The sequence below is a fragment of the Papio anubis genome, chromosome 13, assembly GCF_008728515.1.
Source record: "Papio anubis isolate 15944 chromosome 13, Panubis1.0, whole genome shotgun sequence".
Classification (NCBI taxonomy): domain Eukaryota; kingdom Metazoa; phylum Chordata; class Mammalia; order Primates; family Cercopithecidae; genus Papio; species Papio anubis.
The window spans coordinates 31,735,042-31,755,202 of record NC_044988.1 but is presented as its reverse complement, the minus strand read 5'-3'; the positions used below and the strand labels follow the sequence as shown (position 1 = coordinate 31,755,202).

At 37.1% G+C, this 20,161-nt stretch overlaps 1 protein-coding gene across 3 annotated transcripts in view; it reads left to right on the top strand.

Moving 5' to 3' along the window:
* PUM3 (pumilio RNA binding family member 3) overlaps positions 1–19,768 on the top strand; it is a 41,381-nt gene extending 21,613 nt beyond the window's left edge. For all 3 annotated transcript variants that reach the window (XM_003911754.3, XM_017949900.2, XM_021927519.2), the window contains exons 12-18: positions 643–696; positions 3,861–3,941; positions 11,570–11,712; positions 12,354–12,576; positions 13,499–13,586; positions 16,023–16,113; positions 19,456–19,768. In XM_003911754.3, the coding sequence (XP_003911803.2) occupies positions 643–696; positions 3,861–3,941; positions 11,570–11,712; positions 12,354–12,576; positions 13,499–13,586; positions 16,023–16,113; positions 19,456–19,588 (813 nt within the window). In that variant the 3' untranslated portion in view covers positions 19,589–19,768. The remainder of the gene's footprint in view (positions 1–642; positions 697–3,860; positions 3,942–11,569; positions 11,713–12,353; positions 12,577–13,498; positions 13,587–16,022; positions 16,114–19,455) is intronic.
* The last annotated feature ends 393 nt before the right edge of the window (positions 19,769–20,161 follow it).

Below are 20,161 nucleotides of genomic sequence, written 5' to 3'. Positions count from 1 at the left end.
ACATAATATGTGTTTAAGCTTTAGTTTATAGAGGTTTTGGTACCTCCTCACTTAATGATCATACTATGGCAGAGGGAAATGGGAAGGGCTAACAAACAGCTGGCCACACACATTTGCTCCCATAGGTGTTAAGTACTTGAGGGAAAAGGTAAAGATTCGTGTTAGGCACAGAAGTTTAACAAAAATGATCATTATTTCCTTAGTCAGCATAATTCTGCCTTTAAAAGATAGTTGTACTGTATCTACTTTTTTAATGCAGATTTAATTTTGTTCAACAAATGTAGATGAGTACTAACTGTTTGCTAGACTCTGCATTTGAGGACAGTTCAGACCTTGGAAGAAGGGTCTGTCTGGTCTCACTGTGAAAGGTGGCTTCACTAGGTTTGCCTTGCAATTTGCAATTTAATGGTTCCATATTTATGTCTGAATGGATTGTCACATACACATCTAAGCTTGTGATAGATCTAAGAGAACTTCTTTGGTATATTACAGTTTTTTCATTCTGGCTGCATAACTATTTTTACTAATGAAAACATATGCCACTCAAATGAAAACTCAATAAATATCATATTAAAATGTTTAACTACAAAATACCCTTAATACATAACTGAAAGTTCAGTGAGACAATCTTTCCTTTTTAAGGACAGGAAAGTGATTGTGAAAACAATGAAGACTTATGTTGAAAAGGTGGCTAATGTAAGTATAATAAAACTATGTATTTCTTCAAATTATTTTTAATAGTCAGATGTATTCATGTATATTACAGAAAATTTGGAAAAATTCAGGAAATTACCAAGAAGAAAATTATTGTTTTATTATATTTTTCTGTGCATATACATGTATTTTCATATTTTATCTACACAAAATGGAAATCATGCCACATGCATTCTTTTCTTCTTTTTTAATTTAACATTGTATTGTGATAGTTCTCTACTTTTATTAGGTGTTCTTTGAAAACCTGCTATTTACTAGCTTTTTTGGTGAATTTGTCCAGTCGTGTTAATTAAACATGAGAATTACTGCCTGGATACGGTATGTCCACATTTTAGTCTCTGGGTGAATGATGCCAGATTGCACTTCAGAAACTTGATATTAGTTTTCCTTAGGACCAAAACCATAAAAGAAATTAAAATGTATCTTTTTATTTTTTAAGAATAAATTTGCAGTGTGGTTATGGAAATTTTGTAGTTCTTTAGAAATGCAGTAACAATTTTCCTAATTTTTTCTGGGGAATTTGTTGCTTCAAAAATAGTGTTTATATGTTTTTAGATATTAAATAATTTTTTCATGCTGTTACTATGGAGTACTATAACTAGAAAATATGTAGTAAATACAATTTTAATTTTTGAGTTATATTTTATATATTTGATGGATAACAGTTCAGTAAAGTTCTAATTTATTGGTGAACTAAAATTATGTAGTAATCAACTACTTTATCCTTCGAAAAAAATCCAGTGAGAACTACTAGCATCTGGTGAATACTTCAACTTGTTTGAAATAGTAAGTCAAACAAGTTAAAATTAATGCTGTGTAATTGTATACTTGACTGTTCTCTTCTGTTGGGCTAGAGATTAGAATTCAGAAGGCAGCTAACATTCCTATAACAAAGTGAAATATGGAATTCTCTGATGAGTTCTTTCCAGTGTATGTGATTTTTTTATGATTCATAATTCAATGTTAAATAAATTTTTATGCATGGCATTCTAATTTGAATACTTTACATTAAAATGAGTAAAAACTAGAATGTTAATAGAAAATTCACAAAGGTATTAATAGTATGACATTTTTAAATAATTAGATTGTTTTAGTTCTACATTTGGTTATGTCAGGTAATTCAACACTAAGTGTTTTTGAGAACCTAATCCCAGCATGGCACCATGATGGTAACAGAAATTAGCAATACATGTCTTTTTAAATCTCTAAGAGTTACTTCTAAAGGGGTGATAAACTAACATTACCCATGGATTTGATCCATGGGTTATTTAGAATTATTAATTTCCAAATATTGGGGGTTTCTTGATATACTCTATATTTTGTTCCTTTTAAATTTATTGAGACCTATTTTATGGCCTAACAGATGGTCTACGTATTTTGAAAATAATATATTGTAGAGTTGTTTGGTGGGGTATTCTATATTTGTCAATTAGATCAAAGTAGTTGATAGTGTTCATACCATCAATGTTTTTACTGGCTTTTTATTTTCTAGTTCTATCAGTTGCTGAGAGACACATGTTAAAATTTCTAACTATATTTGTGGATTTGTCTATTTCTCACTTATATTCAATTCTGTACCAGCTTCTGTTGTATTCATCCAGAAATATTTTATGCTTGGTTATGCTTATGTGTGTCTGAGTTAAGAGAACTGAAACCAGTGATTTTGTAGTAGGCACATTGTTCTCCATTTTGTTTACTTCACTTAATTCATATTACGGGTCATTTTATTTCAACATACATACATCTGTCTACCTCACTTGTCTTAGTGACTATAACATTTCATCATATGCCTGTACCATAATTTATTTAACCAGCCCCTACTGTAGGGCATTTTGTTAGTTTCTAGAATTTTTAAAATTACAATTAGTATTTCCGTGAATATACTCATATGTAAGTCTTTGTACTTACATGGAAGCACGTCTGCAAGATAAATCCCTAGAACTAGAATTGCTGGATCAGGTCATACTTGCATTTTAAATTTGTATAGGTGTTGTCAGTTGCTCTTCAAAGAAGTTGAACAACTTTACATTCTCCACAACATAAAAGTGTGCCTGCTTTTTCCTAAACCTTTGATAAATTAGTCTATTGTCAGAGGTTTTCACCATCGCTTATAGGATAAATGGCATTTCATTGTTTTAATTATTGTCCTTAATTAGTTCCTAAAGCATTATTTCATACATTTAAAGACATTTGTACTTCTGTTTTTTGTGATCTGACTTTTCATGTTCTTTGCCCATTTTTAGTTGGTTATTGGTCTTTGTATAGTAAGGGTGTTAGACCTTTGTTGTTTATCTTCAGTTTGTCTTTTTGACTTTACAATTAGCAACTCCGTTATTGTTTCTGATTGAAATTGTATTATCTGTGATATTCATCAGACCTGGCTCTGAATGATTGTGGGCTATTATCAAAAATCAAATTCCTATCAAAGTTTAAAACAATTATATCAACATCCAGGATACTCGTGTGACAAGCTCTGAAAACAGGTTTTAGTTTTGTTTTGTTTTTGTTCTTAACATAAAGTAGGTGTTTTAAAGTAATGATTTTTATATCATTCTCATTCAGTATATAATTATACTCTTCTAGTTTATTTTTTTCATGTTTATGCTCTAATTTTGTGAGATCACATTGAAGAAATTGAGCAATATAGAAAATTAAAAATTATTTGTATAACCCAGAGATGACTATTACAATACCTTGCCTTCCAGGATTTTCTGTGTACGTGTATTATGTATATTTGTGTGTGTGTGTGTGTGTGTAAAATTGTGTGAGTTTATATTTTCTTTTTCATGATTGGAGTATCTTATATATGTGTTTATATATGTAGGTTTTTTGAACCTAATCTTATAACTTGAACTTTTAAGTATAAGTTTCAAGTAGCTATTCATTAACAGTATACCTGTTTACGTAGGTATTAGTTTTAGACTATTTGGTAATGAATAATGTGCTTTAAAAAAAATCAACCTTACCTCTAGAATGAGGTCATGATAAGAGAGAAAGTTCATTAGAATGGCTTTTATTCATCTTGTTTATATTATGTTAGACACGTTGTCAATGTAGGTAACCTTTATGAAGATATTCTGTGTGTGGAATAAGAGCGAAAATCTATGCACTTGTTTTTAACCTTTACTGGCTTCCAATTCTTGCAGGGCCAATACTCCCATTTGGTTTTACTGGCGGCATTTGATTGTATTGATGATACTAAGCTTGTGAAGCAGATAATCATATCAGTAAGTAATTCTGATGGTCTTGAATTTAAGTTACATCGATAAACCAGTTGTGGATGTGTAAGCTTGATTTCACCATGCATGTGTAAAGACTTGCAGCTGTGCCTTCTATCAATATTTTTGCTTACTTTTAAGTTAATTATGTTTTATTTTGGAGGTTTTATTCCTGTATAAATCTCAACCTTGTAACTTGATATTAATACTGTTTTAAATATTTAAGACTGGTCAAATTAAGATTTAACACTTTTATTTTGGATTAGGATAACATGGTACTTTAGACTATATGCGATTCTAAACTATGGAAAGTTAGCAAAGTAATATTAGATATGATCAGAAATTAGCATAGTAATTCCTCAGTTATTCCAGAACTCAAATACAAGCAGAGAATATCTGTGACCTATTAAATCCTCTCTCTCCCTGTGGAGAAATAATTACCTCTGCACAGTTACCCAGTTAATCATTACATCTGTGCTGGATTGAGCTGATGGAGAAGAAAAATGTACAAGACTCACTCAGTTGTGATGCTTCTTAGAGCTTTTGTAGGGTCAAATTAAAAGTTATTACTAAAATTAAAACTCTAGCTTCCTTTTTACATTTCAGCAATTCCTTCTAGTCCAGTGTAATGACCATAAAGTGCTAATACATGAATGTAGTGTATTTGTCCCTAAACTTGCCTTCAGAAAAACTAATTGTCCTCTTAGGGGAAGTACTCCAAAGTCAAAATTGCATTCTAAACTATTTGTTTTCTTCATTCTGTATCAATAGCCTCTTTTTCTGATTCTACGATTGTCTTTTCTCTTCTTCTAATTTTAGTGTATGAGTGGTGTTGAGTATATGGTAGAGGTTGCAGCAGGGTGGGGATAAGAAGATACAAGCTTGACAGTAGTGACCAAACTTGGAAACGTCTTGAAAACCACATAATCTGTATAGATATAGGTTATTTGTCTGAAAATTACACAAGCCTTTCTGTTTGATATACATGCATGGGACCCTTAGAGAAATCTTAGTGATGACCAGTGGTACTTTCACGTCTGCGAGAAAGAAGAATGTGGCTGATTCAAAAAGAGAATTTACCTGTTGTCAGGTGGTGGTGCTATGGTCTGTCTTTGTAGCCCCTCGGGATCAGTAGAGCTGAGTGTAGTAGAAAAAGTATACCAGCTAGTGGAGGGGAAGATTGTTTTCTTAGATGCCAGCTGTAGGTCCCAGTGTGTGTGAATTTCTCATGCCCTTGCTGTCATTTTCCAACTTTACCCTTGACTATTTTAAGATTGTGATGACTTTCTTTGGGATAGGATTGTGGGAAGAAACAAGTTGGCAAGACTTCAACGTTACGAACTGAGTTTTTTGACATGTTCCTTGTGACTTTATTACCCTTTTGACTCCAATCAATAATGATTGTTTTTCATTCCTGTGACAGAGATGTGAGGCCATAGAATTGGCTAATGAATAAAGTCGTTTCACAGAAATGGAAACAGGCTGGGATATTGAAAGTTTGCTTTTGTTTAATATTTTCACGACAACTAAAATTTGCATAACTGTTCCAAATGGATTTCAAGAGAAACCAAATTTCCTTCACGATTTGCCAGAATTGTCTGTTCATTTTTTTCCAAAGATGTATGCCACTTAAAGTTGCTGTTGAAACAGTTTTAATTCCTTATATCACTTTGATTCCCACAACTGCTTAACCCACATTCTTAATGACTTTATCATACTTAGGGCAGCTTTCCCTGAATGGCCTGATTTGCCGATCTCTTGTCTGTAACTGACAAATGTTCAACAGGTTCTGTGTATTATTAAACTGTGTAGCTTGTGATAAAATTCTGGAATGCTAATTGCCCTTGAATTTTTCCCACCCCTCATCTACGACAAAAACAGTTGCAGTATGCAGTGCTTTTAAAAAATAAACAGGAAAGCTTAGTGTTGCTAAGCACTCTGTTCAGGGCACCCAGACTTCCCAAAAATGTCAGGTTGAAATCACAGCCTGGTCAGCTGAGCCTTTCACCTTTCAAAATGGATACGAGCTCTTTCTAACTACTTTACTTTCCTAAATAAACATAAAGTTTCATCCAGTTTACCTTTGTTGTCATTGATACGCAGGCGGTTTGACAGCAATGTTCGTTGGAAAGTAAATAAGTACACTAGCTAATTGCTGTTTGAGGGTGAATAAATATTGATGCATATTTTTAAAGGCATTGTCTTTAAAATATACAGAAAGGTATGAATAATACAGTGAACACCCAGCCTCCCACCACCTGGCATAAAAAAGAACTTGACAAATACAGTTCAAATTTAAGCCCTTTGTGTACCCATCCCTGGTATCCTGTCATCGCCCCGTATCTACTATGATACATTTGGTATTTATTATTCATATGCATTTCCTTTTCCTTTCACTATATGTAGACATTTTTTATTTTGTAAAACATGTATCTAATTTTATTTCACATGTTTACAAGTTCTGTATAAATGATGTCTTACATGTATTCTTCTGCATCTTGCTTTTTTTTCTTTTGTCATGTTTGTGAGATTTAGCATCGGGTCAGCATGCCTTTTTTATAAAGGACCAGTTAATAATTATTTTAGCCTTTGTGGGGTATATATGGTCCTATCACGTATTCTTGTTCATTTTGTTTTTGTTTTTTAAAACCCTTTTGAAATGTAAAAACCATTATTAGCTTGCAAGATGGACAAAAACAGGCTATAGGCTGGATTTGACCAATGTGCCATAGTTTACCCATCCACATTCTAATCATTTATTTTTCGCTGCCAAATAGTATTCTATTACATGTGACTGTACTGCGATTTATTTTCTGTTTTTCTGGTGGTGGATGTTTAGATTGTTTACAATTTTAAAAACTAACTTTAATTCTTAATTTTTGCTAATCCACATCCATGAACATTCTTGTGTATGTCTCCTTGGGACATGTTAAGTTTCTCTTAGGCACTTAGCAGAATCTCTGGACTGCCAGTTTTGCTGCATGTGTTTATATAGAGAGTCATGTGTTCCTGTTTCCCACTCAGCCACTACAAAACCATTGCATTACGCAGTGCTTTTAAAAATAGCCAAGAAAGCTTAGTGTGTTGCTAAGCATTCCATTTAGAGTAACTAGATTTCCCAAAATGTCAAGTTGAAATCATAGCCCCTTAATCACTGCTTGTTTTCTGTTAAGACTAAGCTCTAGTGTAATCACCAGATAGTGATCTTCTAGTCAGATGTGGTCTCCCCACCCACTCAACTACTGTAGTCTTTTTCTTTGCCATCCTTTCCTTGAGCAGTTAATCATGATCTCACCCAGGGCTCACAAACCTGCAAAACCTTCATTGACCAGATAGGTAAATGAGTGGCCAGGCCAGGTGTGAGACAAGGAGATGTGGGAGGGACTGTAGGAAATGGCGAGAGCACACGCCCTCTCCAAGGTGGTGGGCGCCATTCAGCTCCAGTCCCTGGCAGTGTGAGCTCCATGGCAATAGATCTTCACATTTGTTTTCTTTTTAATTGAGGTAAACGGCACATAACAAAATTTACCATGTTAACCATTTTGAAGTATACAGTTAAGTAGTATTAAATATGCTCATTGTTAGGCAATCTCCTGGACATTTTTTATTTTGCAGAACTGAACGAGGCACTGTACCCACTAAACTAGACCTTCCAGTTTTTTTAGTGCAGCTGAAAAGGTAGACTTTTGCAAATAGTCACCCTGTTTTCAGAACAAAACACTCGGGAAGCTGCCTGATGATCTAACCTGCCCTCTATAGTTCTGTTAGCCATTAGTTAAATCTCTTAGTTTTAACTTTTTATTAACTGTCTTCCCTCTTCACTAGATTTTAGGTTCCATATAGTAGTCTGCATTTCTTTTTGTCCCCACAGCAAACTACCGTAAGAGTGGACACCACAGGCTCAGTCTTCAGCACCATGAATGGGTTGATTTTTACATTTCTAACCTCGACCAAAAATGCATACACATGTGTGCATCTTTTATTTTGACCTTTACCCTTCCTCTTTAAAAGAGCATTGGCAACACAAGAGTGCCAAGGTATCTAGCTAGAGGTCAGCACAAGGCGGTCAGAACTGGCCAAAGATGTCTTCAGAAGGAAAGTCTTTGTAATTCCCATGCTTTCTTTGTTTACTTGCCTACTTTAGAGCTTAAGAAGAAATCACAATAAATGGGCCTTTGTGAATTTTCTGTAAGTTAACTCTTGTTAGGAGTAAGCTAAGCCAGAACCTTTCAAATTAAACAATTTTTGCTATTCTTTCTCTTGAGGGTGAAAACTCATGACTCAGCTAGCTTTATTTAATCTCCATAGTTAAGGAGGATATACATATTGAGAGGTATGTTTTTCATATGAAATAATTATTTTGTGACAGCTTTCACTTTGCAGTGTGACTTTTTCTGATTTGCTCCTAGTAATAGCCCATGCGTTAGGCAGGTCTATCATTTCCTTTTACAAATAAGGGAATTAATATGCAAAGAGGTTAATGGATTTGCCAAAGGCTACACAGCTTGAACTCAAGACCCGAGAGACTAAATTCTGCACAAAATTAACTATGCCTTAGCTGTCTCTTACCTATTTATACATGTTACTGGAATTGTTAGTACACACTGTGTGATAATCCAGAACTTCCCCATTTTCTCTGTAACCCAAGTTAAAGAGAAGTGAAGTGTATAAGTACTCTTTCAAAGATGTGTGTTTTTGATGGTAGGGGAAAGCTGGAATGAGGGTGATCTGGGGAAGGATTAAATGATACTACATTTTTTTTTTTCTGATCAATAAGGTGGGTTGAAAAATATTACATTTTGAAGTAAATGTTTTTTAGTTTTTTGTAAAATTGCTATTTATAAACATTGGCATTCTTTTAAAAGCCTTAATTAAATATGAATTTAGATTCTAAATTCCTTAATTACAAACCAAAAGGGAGTAAAGTTCAATGAATTTGAGGACTGGTCTGAGTAGTATTTAAGCACAGGTTTTATGCATATCATGAGGTCCCTGTTTCTCATTTTATAAAACAATTTCTGCCCAAGCCATATGTGTCGGATTAGTCCCTAAGCGTGGAAGCTGTGGAGAAAGCTCGCTATATTGAGGAATACATTGCCGGCGTCATGCCTCCTCCCTATACCAAGGGAAAAAAATGTTAAATAAAAGTGAAGAGTAGCCATTATAGTTGTTCACTACATACAGTTTTTGTTTTTTCTCAAAAAAAAAAAAACCATTTTTAACGGTGTTATATTTCAGAATCATTTTGTTAAGGGCCGCGAAGTTTTGTTTCAGTTTTTTTGTGTTTTTTTTTTTTTAACTGTAGAAATTGGCCCAGCCTATGTATTATTCTCACCTCTTTCTTTCAACAAATTAACAAAATATATAAGAAATTAAAGCGTTTGTCCTCTTTTATGAGTTGGTTAAAGCTTAATATAGGTACCTAAAGGTACAGTAAAGGCACACTCAAGTTACGCCATATTTGGGGCGCTAAACACTTCGTTATCAACAACACATAGATTGTCCGGGTGCGGTGGCTCATGCCTGTAATCCCAGCAGTTTGGGAGGCTGAGGTGGGTGGATCACCTAAGGTCAGGAGTTCAAGACCAGCCTGGCCAACATGGTGAAACCCTGTCTCTACTAAAAATACAAAAATTAGCTGAGTGTCATGATGCATCCTGTAGTCCCAGCTACTCCGGAGGCTGGGGCAGGAGAATTGCTTGAACCCAGGAGGCAGAGGTGGCAGTGAGCCAAGATCGTGCCACTGCACTCCAGCCTGGACAACAGTGAGATTCCGTCTCAAAAAAAAAAACATAGATTGAATTCACATTGGAGCTTGTTTGCCTTGAAAGAGTTCCCTACCTTGTAACAAGTTCTGTGTATTTTTTGTGTGTGTGTTTTCCCATTTATTACTGAAATTTTATGTTCATTTTCCCTGGGTGCTTGAAATTATATATTCATTTTGAGGTGGTTAGACCTATTGAATTTTCAGTTCTCTGAAAACTTTTATGTTTTACATGGAAATCTTTATACTGTGATCTTAGACTTCAGAAGTAATTAGGAGAGCATAATGAGGATCAGACTGCTAGAAACAGGACGTAGTCGTCAGAAGATTATGTTAGATGATCAGTGCGCAGCTCTCAGTAGTGCTTGACTCCTAGTAAGCACTTAATGAGTGTTAGCTACTGTTATCAGAAGCATGCTATACTTTTGTGCAAAAAATGAGGGAAGGTTGGGATTTTAAAAAGAGAAACTTGGTGTTTGGAACCTGGAGCAGCATCATCAGCTGTAGGATCATGACACAGCGAGATTCATGGTCCCATGGTTGATGGCTGACTTGATTTTGAGCTCGGTTCCTTACACTGAAATTGCTAATCTCATCATAATAAATAGGCCCTTTTAAGAAGAGCAGATCTGAATGTGTCCTCTCAGAGAGAATCCCTTTCCTTTAGAGGAGGTTTGATGTTTGAAAGAGACTGGATTTGGAGTTGGAGAACCAGGACACTGCCACTGTGAGTCCTCTGGCAGGTCCTCTCCTCTTTCTGGATGCCTCATCTGTAAACCTGGCCAGTTGGACAGAACTGTTCCCGAGGCCCAGCCAGTTCTAAAGAATATGGGGTGCTCAAACATGCATTGAATACTTGTAAAGTTTGTTACAAGAAATAGGAGTGTCAGAGGTGGGGAAACAAATTGATGACTCTTCTGTTGCATCTTCTCTATTAAGAATAAAGGAATTTTTAAAAATTTTCAAGTGACTTTTCTGTCTTTGAAAACATCAGACTTACACAGGAGTTTAGTTAGGGTGGGGATGACATTGCTTTTGTCCCTTAAATTCAAACAACTAGAAAAGGAGGTTACTGTTCTTGGGTATGTTGATTGGAAATGTCATACAGTGTAATTTGTAACTGCTTAGTTGAGGCTTTCTGGATTTGGTTTCCCCTCCTCCTCTGTTTTTGTTTTTCATTGCGATAGCTAAACAGCCTTCATTTGCCATGAATAAGCAACCTAACTTTAAAAGCCTTTATCCACTTGTTCGATTTAACAGAGTTTCTTTATCTCCTTTCACATACATCTCAGCAGGGAAATTCTAATAGAAATGTTCTTCATTCATGCCGATGCTACATTTAAATGCAGCTGCAAATTAACTGTCTCTACTCAGTGACCTCAGCAAGTGATGTCCCTCGTAATAGTGGCCCAAGAAATACTGGCCATAATGAATGAAGATAACACCTTTAAATATTTTTTAAGTCCTTGGGCTTGGTCAGTTAATATAAATGAGTTGTTCAGTAATGCTAGTCACAAAAGAGAATTGATTCTGTGTTCTAAGTGTAAATCTCTGTGTGCTTTAATGAGACAATTTCAGAACTAGCTCCACATTTTCCATGAAGTACGCTGGGAAAAATAGTTAAGTATGTCCTTCACCATTGAAATTCCAGGCATACTTTAAGACTGTAGATATCAATTCTTTTTGTTGTTGTTGTTGTTGTTTATAATTTTATAGGACATTGTGCTCACTTCGGCGGCACATACACTATAATTTTATAGGAAATTATCAGTTCCTTGTTTAGCATAGTAAATGACAAATATGGAAGGAAGGTCCTGTGGTACTTTTTTAAGAATGCAGATATTGATTCTTCTTTTTGTTTATAATGTTACAGGAAATTATCAGTTCGTTGCCTAGCATAGTAAATGACAAATATGGAAGGAAGGTCCTGTTGTACTTACTAAGCCCCAGAGATCCTGCACATACAGTACGAGAAATCATTGAAGTTCTGCAAAAAGGAGATGGAAATGCACACAGGTAAAAACAAGTAGAATGGCTTGACTTCTTTATTCCTCTGCTCTGGTTGTCTGCTGATGTTGAATAGTGCATGCGTCCAGAAATCCACTTACGCCTCTCTCTAAAATTGCTGAAAAGGTGAATTCCATTTTCAAGCCTGTATTTTTGACAGATTCTTAAAGCTTTTATCTTGAAAAGGAAACAAAAGTGTCGTGCCAAAAGAATACCTCTGAGCCCTTGGCACATAGTAGGCATTCAGGTGTGTGGTTTGACTTTTGTGTTGCTTTCTTTTCAAAGCTACCGATACCACGTATTTGACTACCCTAGAGTATGGTGTCCATACAGCAGTGTAAACGTGTTGTTTTGTGGGTATGTTGTTTGGTTTTTGGCTTTTTTTTTTTGGTATTACACAAGCCAGACTCCCTTTATTGAGCGCTTGTTCCGTGGCAGGCATTATTCAGATCGCGGGACAGAAATATTTTTAAAAACAGATAGAACACATACTCAAATCACTCACTGTCTACGTGCTTAACAGAAAGATAGACAATAATAATAGAGTGTGATACAGTCTGTGATAAGCTCTTAGAGGTTTTTGTGATAATAAGATCACATTTCCTTTGCGATTTATCTTACCCTAATACCCCATTCAACATATTCAACAGTAAGAAAGATACAGAGGTCCGCAGACGGGAGCTCCTAGAATCCATTTCTCCAGCTTTGTTAAGCTACCTGCAAGAACACGCCCAAGAAGTGGTGCTAGATAAGTCTGCGTGTGTGTTGGTGTCTGACATTCTGGGATCTGCCACTGGAGACGTTCAGCCTGCCATGAATGCCATCGCCAGCTTGGCAGCAACAGAACTGCATCCTGGTGGCAAGGACGGAGAGGTAATGTGCCATTAAAGGCCAGGCAGGAAAGCTGCAAAGGCCACAAAACTTCATTTTTGGAGGATGCGGGGTGTCAGTAAGAAAACTGGGGAGGGAGATGCCTGTTGAATAACAACAAAGAACCTCCCACAGCAGCAATTACATTCATCTTTAATTTTCTCTAACCATCTGGGTCAAAGCCTGGCACTTGGGAATGTTTTGCAGACATGTATTTGGTTATGAATGAAATGATTGCCAAGTATTGAATGCCCAAGGTGCTTCTGACACCTGAGATTGGGGAAGAGAAGAGATCTTAGAGAAGCCCTGGCTCCTCCTGACCATATTAACAAATGGGAAAGATGAATGCAGCTTGAAAGTTTCGCTATAAGGAGACTGAGCCGGTTGCCTCCCATACTTGCTAAGGAGAAACCCAAGTAACTGGGAACGATTGCTATTGCTCTTGAAAAGGAGTAAGGTTGAGCTGAAGAGATGCTTTCTTGAGTTGCTCATCAGATAATCCCCTTAGGTAGTCAGGTGTACTTAAACAGCATGCAGCATTGGGTTTTGATGTTTCTGCTCTAGTGTTCTGTCCTGTAGGTTTATTTGTGTCTGAGAATGGCATATTTCAGTCTAAGACATGATTGGCATTAAGATGAGCCTTGTGCTGCTACTGTTCAGAGCACATTTCATGAAGCTGAGACTAAAGTGCTGTGCAGTGGCTGTGTTATCTGACATAACCGTCTTTTGGTCTGGGGATTAGAATAGATCTCTGTTCCCCCCAAGTATGATGGTTGTTCTAGATAAAGACCTCTTAAGCCTGTGGAACTTTAAAAGTGGCTGAGTCCTTATCAGTATGTGGTGACATAAATTGTATGTATTCATTCAAATGTATTTGCATGAATGAAAACAGCTTTTAAGATTAACTGTTCTTGACCCCTCATAGCTTCACATTGCAGAACATCCTGCGGGACATCTAGTTCTGAAGTGGTTAATAGAGCAAGATAAAAAGATGAAAGACAATGGGAGAGAAGGTAGGCTATGAAATTTGACCTTTTCTTGTATCTTATGTGGAATTCCAGTAATTCCTGGCATCCCTGAACTTTATACCGGCCATTTAGGCTCAAATGAAGTTTGTTGAGTGTTTAGAAATGATGTCTGTGAATAAGAAATGATTCAGTGGTTGCTGGTAATGCTTTTTCCCCTAGAAATTTGTGCCCGAGAACTCTTTAATTTTCTTTCTTTTTTCCACCCCCCCCCCCCACACCCCCCACTCTCTCTGTTCTCCTTCCTCTGCTGCTGCAGGCTTCTAACCTGGCTTGGTCACTGCCTTAAAATGCCATTCTAATGAGGATGGTGAGCGGGGCAGGGGGCCCCAATTGTTGAGTATCATTACCTCAGTAGAAAGGCATGATATTTATCTCTGTGTTTGAAGAAAGAATAAGCAGAGGAAGATTATCCTCGTAAGAGAATTTTGGACTAGTGCCTGTTTATTTGGTATTGAAATACATGTGACCAAAGAGTAAGCCAGTCTTTGGCGCTTTCTGTTTTTTTGTAAGCCTTACAGCTGCTCTGTAGAAACTCAGCTCTCTAGAGAAGGACAGCATTAGCATTTGCATGCCATTCCCCTCTCAGTCCTATCTCCAACCAGACCTTCACTTAGGAAATCCAAATTGCATCTGGTATTTAAACCACTGGAGAGATTTTTTTCCCCTAGTGAATTAAAACAGTTTGGGCTTTTCATTACAATGACTGAAAAAAAAGTGACAGATCGTGAATTCATGTCTTACGGCAAGTGGCAGCTCTAATGGCTAGTGAGGCAATCAGTATAGCAGTAGAGCTGTCTCTTCTCACTTTACCTTTAAGAATGGGGACCTGGGGCTATTTTTCACTGAAAATTTTTTTGGTAAAAGAGAAGCCTTGTGATGAATATTAAAGAAAAAAAATAACATATGGAATCATCTTTTTCATTATTAAAAAGCTAATGTATAGTTGAGTTTATGCCAGAAAAGTAGTCTGGCTTAATGTCCAGTGGTTTTTCTCCCTCTTAATTAAAATGTGCTGAGAACCCTAAAATCTGCCTGTTTGGGTCTGATGTGTTTGTCTTGTCGTATTCCTATAGCACCAAATGAGTTTGTCCTCCTGCATGTCTAGCTGTTTTGATTCTCTTTTACTGTATAGTAGCCACCTTAAAACGTAGTAATTTTCAAAACAATGACTTGATCAGGGTCTGGTGGAGCTTGCCTCCTCTGTGCTCAGAGTCAGTCATCTAAGGCTGCTCGGTTTGTGGCTGGAGTGTCCACTTTTTGGAATAACTCAATCACATGGTTGGCAAGTGAGTACTGACTGTTGACTGGAGATCAACAGCTTCAGTTTCCCTTCCTAGGCTGCTTGGGCTCCTGCACGAGATAGTGGTTGCTTTTTTAAGAGTGAGCATCCTGAGAGAACAAAGTAAATGCCTGGCACTCCCATGATTTATCCTTAGCAGTCATTTAATGCCACTTTCATCATACTATTTTGGTCAAATCAATCACAGAGGCCCCCCGTGATTCAAAAGAAGACATGGATTCCCCCTGTAGATGAGGGAGTGGCTGCATTCTAGAAGAGCACACAGGACAGGAGATATTATTGTTGTCAGCTTTGGAAAACAGTTTGCCTCACTAGGTGAACTCTGTCCCTGTTTAGCAGGTACCATGAAAGGCTGAATAGCCATAGGCCTCTTGACTTTTAAAGAGTCCTTACATTTAGGTATCTGAATGAATTATGTAGTACATGCTACCTGACTATGATGTTTGCCGTCAAGATAGGTTGTCCCTACCTCCATCTACACTAAATCTTAGCTATCAGAATTTCTCCTGTGTCCAAGCATTAATTGCACAGTGAAAAAGATAATACCAAGACCTTGGGAATCAGAAGTACCAGAATAACAGGAGACAAATGGTATTTTTGGTTTGTGAGTATGTAAGTGTTGTAAAGAGAAATGCCAAGTGTAAGCTAGAACAATCATTTACCAACCACTGTTGAACACGTGAACACTGTGTTATGTTCATGGCACCTTCTGAGTGAAGCATTTCTCCACGAGGAAGAACTTGATTTCAACCAACCATGAGGTGCTACTGTGAAACATTTATTTACTGAATAGCTTTTAGGTCAAAGTTAAATCGTTAAATAGTACAAAGAAATGCAGACATAACTCAGTGAGTGTTTTATTAGAATTCATTGTTTATCTTGAGTAATTACCGCTAAACATAGCCTAGGTTTTGGATCAGAGTTAAAAGAAATCGCTGTTTTGAAAATGCATTAGATAAACCTGCACTGGAATTTTTAGTGTTAAAAGGGAGACTGGGTGAAAGCTACTTTTATTAGCTTTTTTATTTAAAAATATTTGCACGTTTGAGGGCAGTAGAGAATGGGTTGGGGAGTATAAATCTCATTATATGATGTTCACTAAGCTTCAGTATATTTTACAGGTTGTTTTGCAAAAACTCTTGTAGAGCATGTTGGTGTGAAGAACCTGAAGTCCTGGGCTAGTGTAAATCGAGGTGCCATTATTCTTTCTAGGTATGTATATCATGTGCCCTTCTCTGAGCAGGGCCTGGTCATGCAGAAGACATACTTCCTTCACATTGATTTCTCAGTTCTAATATTTGTTCTCAGTAGTCTAGTATTACTTCCAGTCAGTCATGGTCTAGACAAGCATACCAAATATTAGAAAGCAAATGTAACTCTTTCAGTCAGTCCTTAGAATTTTTTTTTTTTTTTGAGACTCCATCTCACTCTGTCACCCAGGCTGGACTACAATGTCACAATCTCAGCTCACTGCAGCCTCAACCTCCTGGGCTCAAGTTTTCCTCCCACCTCAGCCTCCTGTGTAGCTGAGACTACAGGCGCATGCTACCACACCCAGCTTTTTTAAAATTTTTTTATTTTTTGTAGAGATGGGGGTCTCCCCATGTTGCCTGGGCTGATCTCAGACTCTTAGGCTCAAGCAATCCTCCCATCTTCATCTTCCAAAGTGCTGGGATTACAGGCATGAGCCATTGTGCCTGGCCCTTAGGATTTTTTAACTACCATCTTTTTGACAAATTATAACATTCACAAGATATCAGGTGGCTTCACCATGTTTATGGTTTTGACAAAAACATAATTTTTTTTTTTTTTTTTTGAGATGGAGTCTCGCACTGTCGCCCAGGCTGGAGTGCAGTGGTGCGATCTCGGCTCACTACAAGCTCTGCCTCCTGGGTTCATGCCATTCTCCTGCCTCAGCCTCCCAAGTAGCTGGCACTGGAGGTGCCCGCCACTATGCCCGGCTAATTTTTTGTATTTTTAGTAGAGACGTGGTTTCACTGTGTTAGCCAGGATGGTCTCAATCTCCTGACCTCGTGATCCGCCCACCTTGGCCTCCCAAAGTGCTAGGATTACAGGCATGAGCCACGGCGCCCAGCTTGTATTTTTTTTAATGAATAACTTATGTCCCTGTGAAAACTGTGACAATGTTGATTCTTAAGTCATGCCTAATTCTACATGTAATTTCCTTCGTTGTTTTAAAAGATTCTAAAAGGATTGGAAGAGCATTTGCTACTGAAGTCTGTATGCTAATTGTTGATATCTGACTTAAAATGAGAAAAAAACAGTGATGAACTGTGGCCTGCTTTGTATTATTCTCTGAACTTAGTTGAGTTTATCAATCCACAAGTCATTGAAATTTTCCAAACATTCTATGTGCAGATGAAAACCTTCTGTTAAGAGCATTCATTTAAAAAAAGATTTGTATGTTGCCTTGAAGCAATTACTGTTGATTTTTCCCCTGCTGTGTTATTAAGGTTTGGGAAAACAGATACCAACTCTAGTTTGAATTTCTCAAGATATTTCACTTGCAACATGCTATGCAACCTAATTTATATTGTTTGCAAGTGTTATTTTAAATGTTTCTTCAACATATACCTGATCTGGTACACATACACTCACAAACACACGTAGGAGCATTCATATCTTCAGGTATGTCAGTGTCTCCCAATATGTAAGTGTTATAGATCATTTTGTTCATTTCTGCTTAAAATTAGTTAATTTTCCAGTTGATGTCAAATGGTCAGAATTCATTAGCTGATACATGAACTTTTTTGTTACAAATTCTTTTACCAGGCATTTGGAGTATTAACATCTACTGACACATTCTTTCTTTACACTCAATTAACTGGAAATTTCAGCAATGCCATGAAATTAATTTATAAAGGATGTTCATCAATCAGAACTCCCGTTAGGTGGATTTCAAACATAGGAAGGATACTATAGGTTTATTATGGAGCACTACTTAGAATTGGAACAGGAGCACAGGAAATATTTGAAGTTCTAAATGGAAGTTGAGCTGTATATAACTAATACAAAAAATTGTTTTTGTAAATTTTAGGTGAAAAGAAAATCAGCCTTGTATGTTAGCTGAAAAGTGATTCAGAGAAGCAAAATTCTCTATCATTTGGGAGTATTGGCTCTTGACAGACTGCCTGGGTTCCAGCTTAGTGCATAGCCTTGGGAAAATTCAGCTTTCCTGGGCCTTAATTTTCTTGGTGGCAAAAAAATGAGATTAATCATAACCCTATGGTTGTTATGAAAACTAGATTGGAATGATGCATATAAAATGCCTAGTATTATGTCTAATATGTGGCATATGCTTAGTAAGCAATAACTATTATGTGTTATATACTGTGTGTTTAGCCAAGATGCATGAAATTAAAACACCTAGTGAGTCACAAATTCATTACAAGGGAACTTTACTTTTTAGCGTCATAGGTGGCAAGCTGAATCTGTTGCTTGTCTTCCAGAAGCAGTAGAATACTGCTTGGTACTGATCATTTATCCTCCTCTTTATTGACATAATGGAAGTTATTGGGACCAGGGACTTTGGAAAATACCAAGTACCTCATTTCTAGAATGTGTTTCAGAGGTCCGTATTTACATATGGTCTTGAAAAAGAAGAGAACAGGAAATTCAGGCCTGGTGCTCTGCAGTCAGAGCTGTACGTCCTATTCACAGAGAAATAGGCCCGCTGTTACCAGTGTCTAGGGCTCCCTTCACTTTTGATAGGGTACTCGGGCAGGGTTTCGGAAAGCAGAGGCCGGGGTTATTTTGTTGAATGGCTAACATTTATTGAGTGCTTACTAAGTGTCAGGCTCTGGCTGGGAGCTTTAGATACAAGGCCATTTGAACCTCAGAAAACAACTCTGTGAGGTAGAAGGTGGACTCTGTTGTGAATCCCATTCTACAATTTGGGAAACTGAGTCTTAAGGGAATTTAAATAGCGTGCTCTTGGTTGTACAGTTACTGAGTGGTAGAGGCAGGTTTCACACCCACGCAGTGAAGCTCCACAGTGAAGCTCTTCGCCCCTTCACTAAACGTTAGTGCTGTGGAGTTCAGTGAGAAGGCTGCTAACTCTGACCTCTCTGTGCCTCTCTTCACACATTTTCATTCAGCCATGTGGTGGGCATTTTTTGGCTGTCTGCTCTATAAATGTAGCATCATGAAATAAATAAAATACGGTCCCTGCTCTTGAGCTTATAATCCTGAGATGGGGAAGGGAAGATAGAATACATGTAGAATCATTTTAAGATGGATGTAAGTAAGTCCTAAGATAATGTGAAGGTAGAGCCAACTCTGTATGGAATGCTGTTGGTCCTGCAAATGTCTTTGCTTGGGTGACTCCACCAGCAAGATTCTAAAACATTTTTTTTCCATGGCTTTATAATATAAGCTACTGGTCCTCATCATTCATCCTTTGAATGAAAAATAATGTGTATATAGTTACAAGGCTTGTCTCACAGTTAACCAAGTCTTTTATACTATTGGTACAGGTAGTATTGGAGATGATGTAGGAGTTCTTATGAAATTTAATTTTTTTCCTCTCTTCAGTCTCCTTCAGAGTTGTGACCTAGAAGTTGCAAACAAAGTCAAAGCTGCACTGAAAAGCTTGATTCCTACATTGGAAAAAAACAAAAGCACCAGCAAAGGAATAGAAACTCTACTTGAAAAACTGAGCACATAGGTGGAAAGAGTTAAAAGCAAGATGGAATCATTTTTTTCTGTTCTCTGTTCTGTTTCCCAATGCAGAAAAGAAGGGGTAGGATCCACCATACTGGTAATTGGGGTGCTCTGTATATGTGTTTCTTCTTTGTATACGAATCTATTTATATAAATTGTTTTTTAAAATGGTCTTTTTAAAAAATCTCAGCTGTCTCCTCTGTTACGTTGAGTAGTAAGCATATCAATGTGTGAGGCAATTAATGTGGAAGGTTTACCAATCATATGTGGTGGGACCAACCAAATATATAAAGTGTAGTTGAACGAGTTGATTCAGGGGAGAAGACATCTTCAGTGAGCATAGTCTCAGAAGGCTTCCTGGAGAAGGTGGGACTTGAGAAGACTTTCATCTTGTCAAAGGAAGGCAGGATGTGGAAAAGAAGAGCCAGGGGGAGTCGTGGGCACAGTAAAGTGGAATTTAGTGAGTACCGGGGGAGCAGGGGGTCCACAGCTGCCTTCCTAGCTGTCTTATGGATTAGGTTCCATGCTAAATTTTGTTTGAAAGCCACTCAGGTAAGTTAAGCTCATAGGAGGAAAT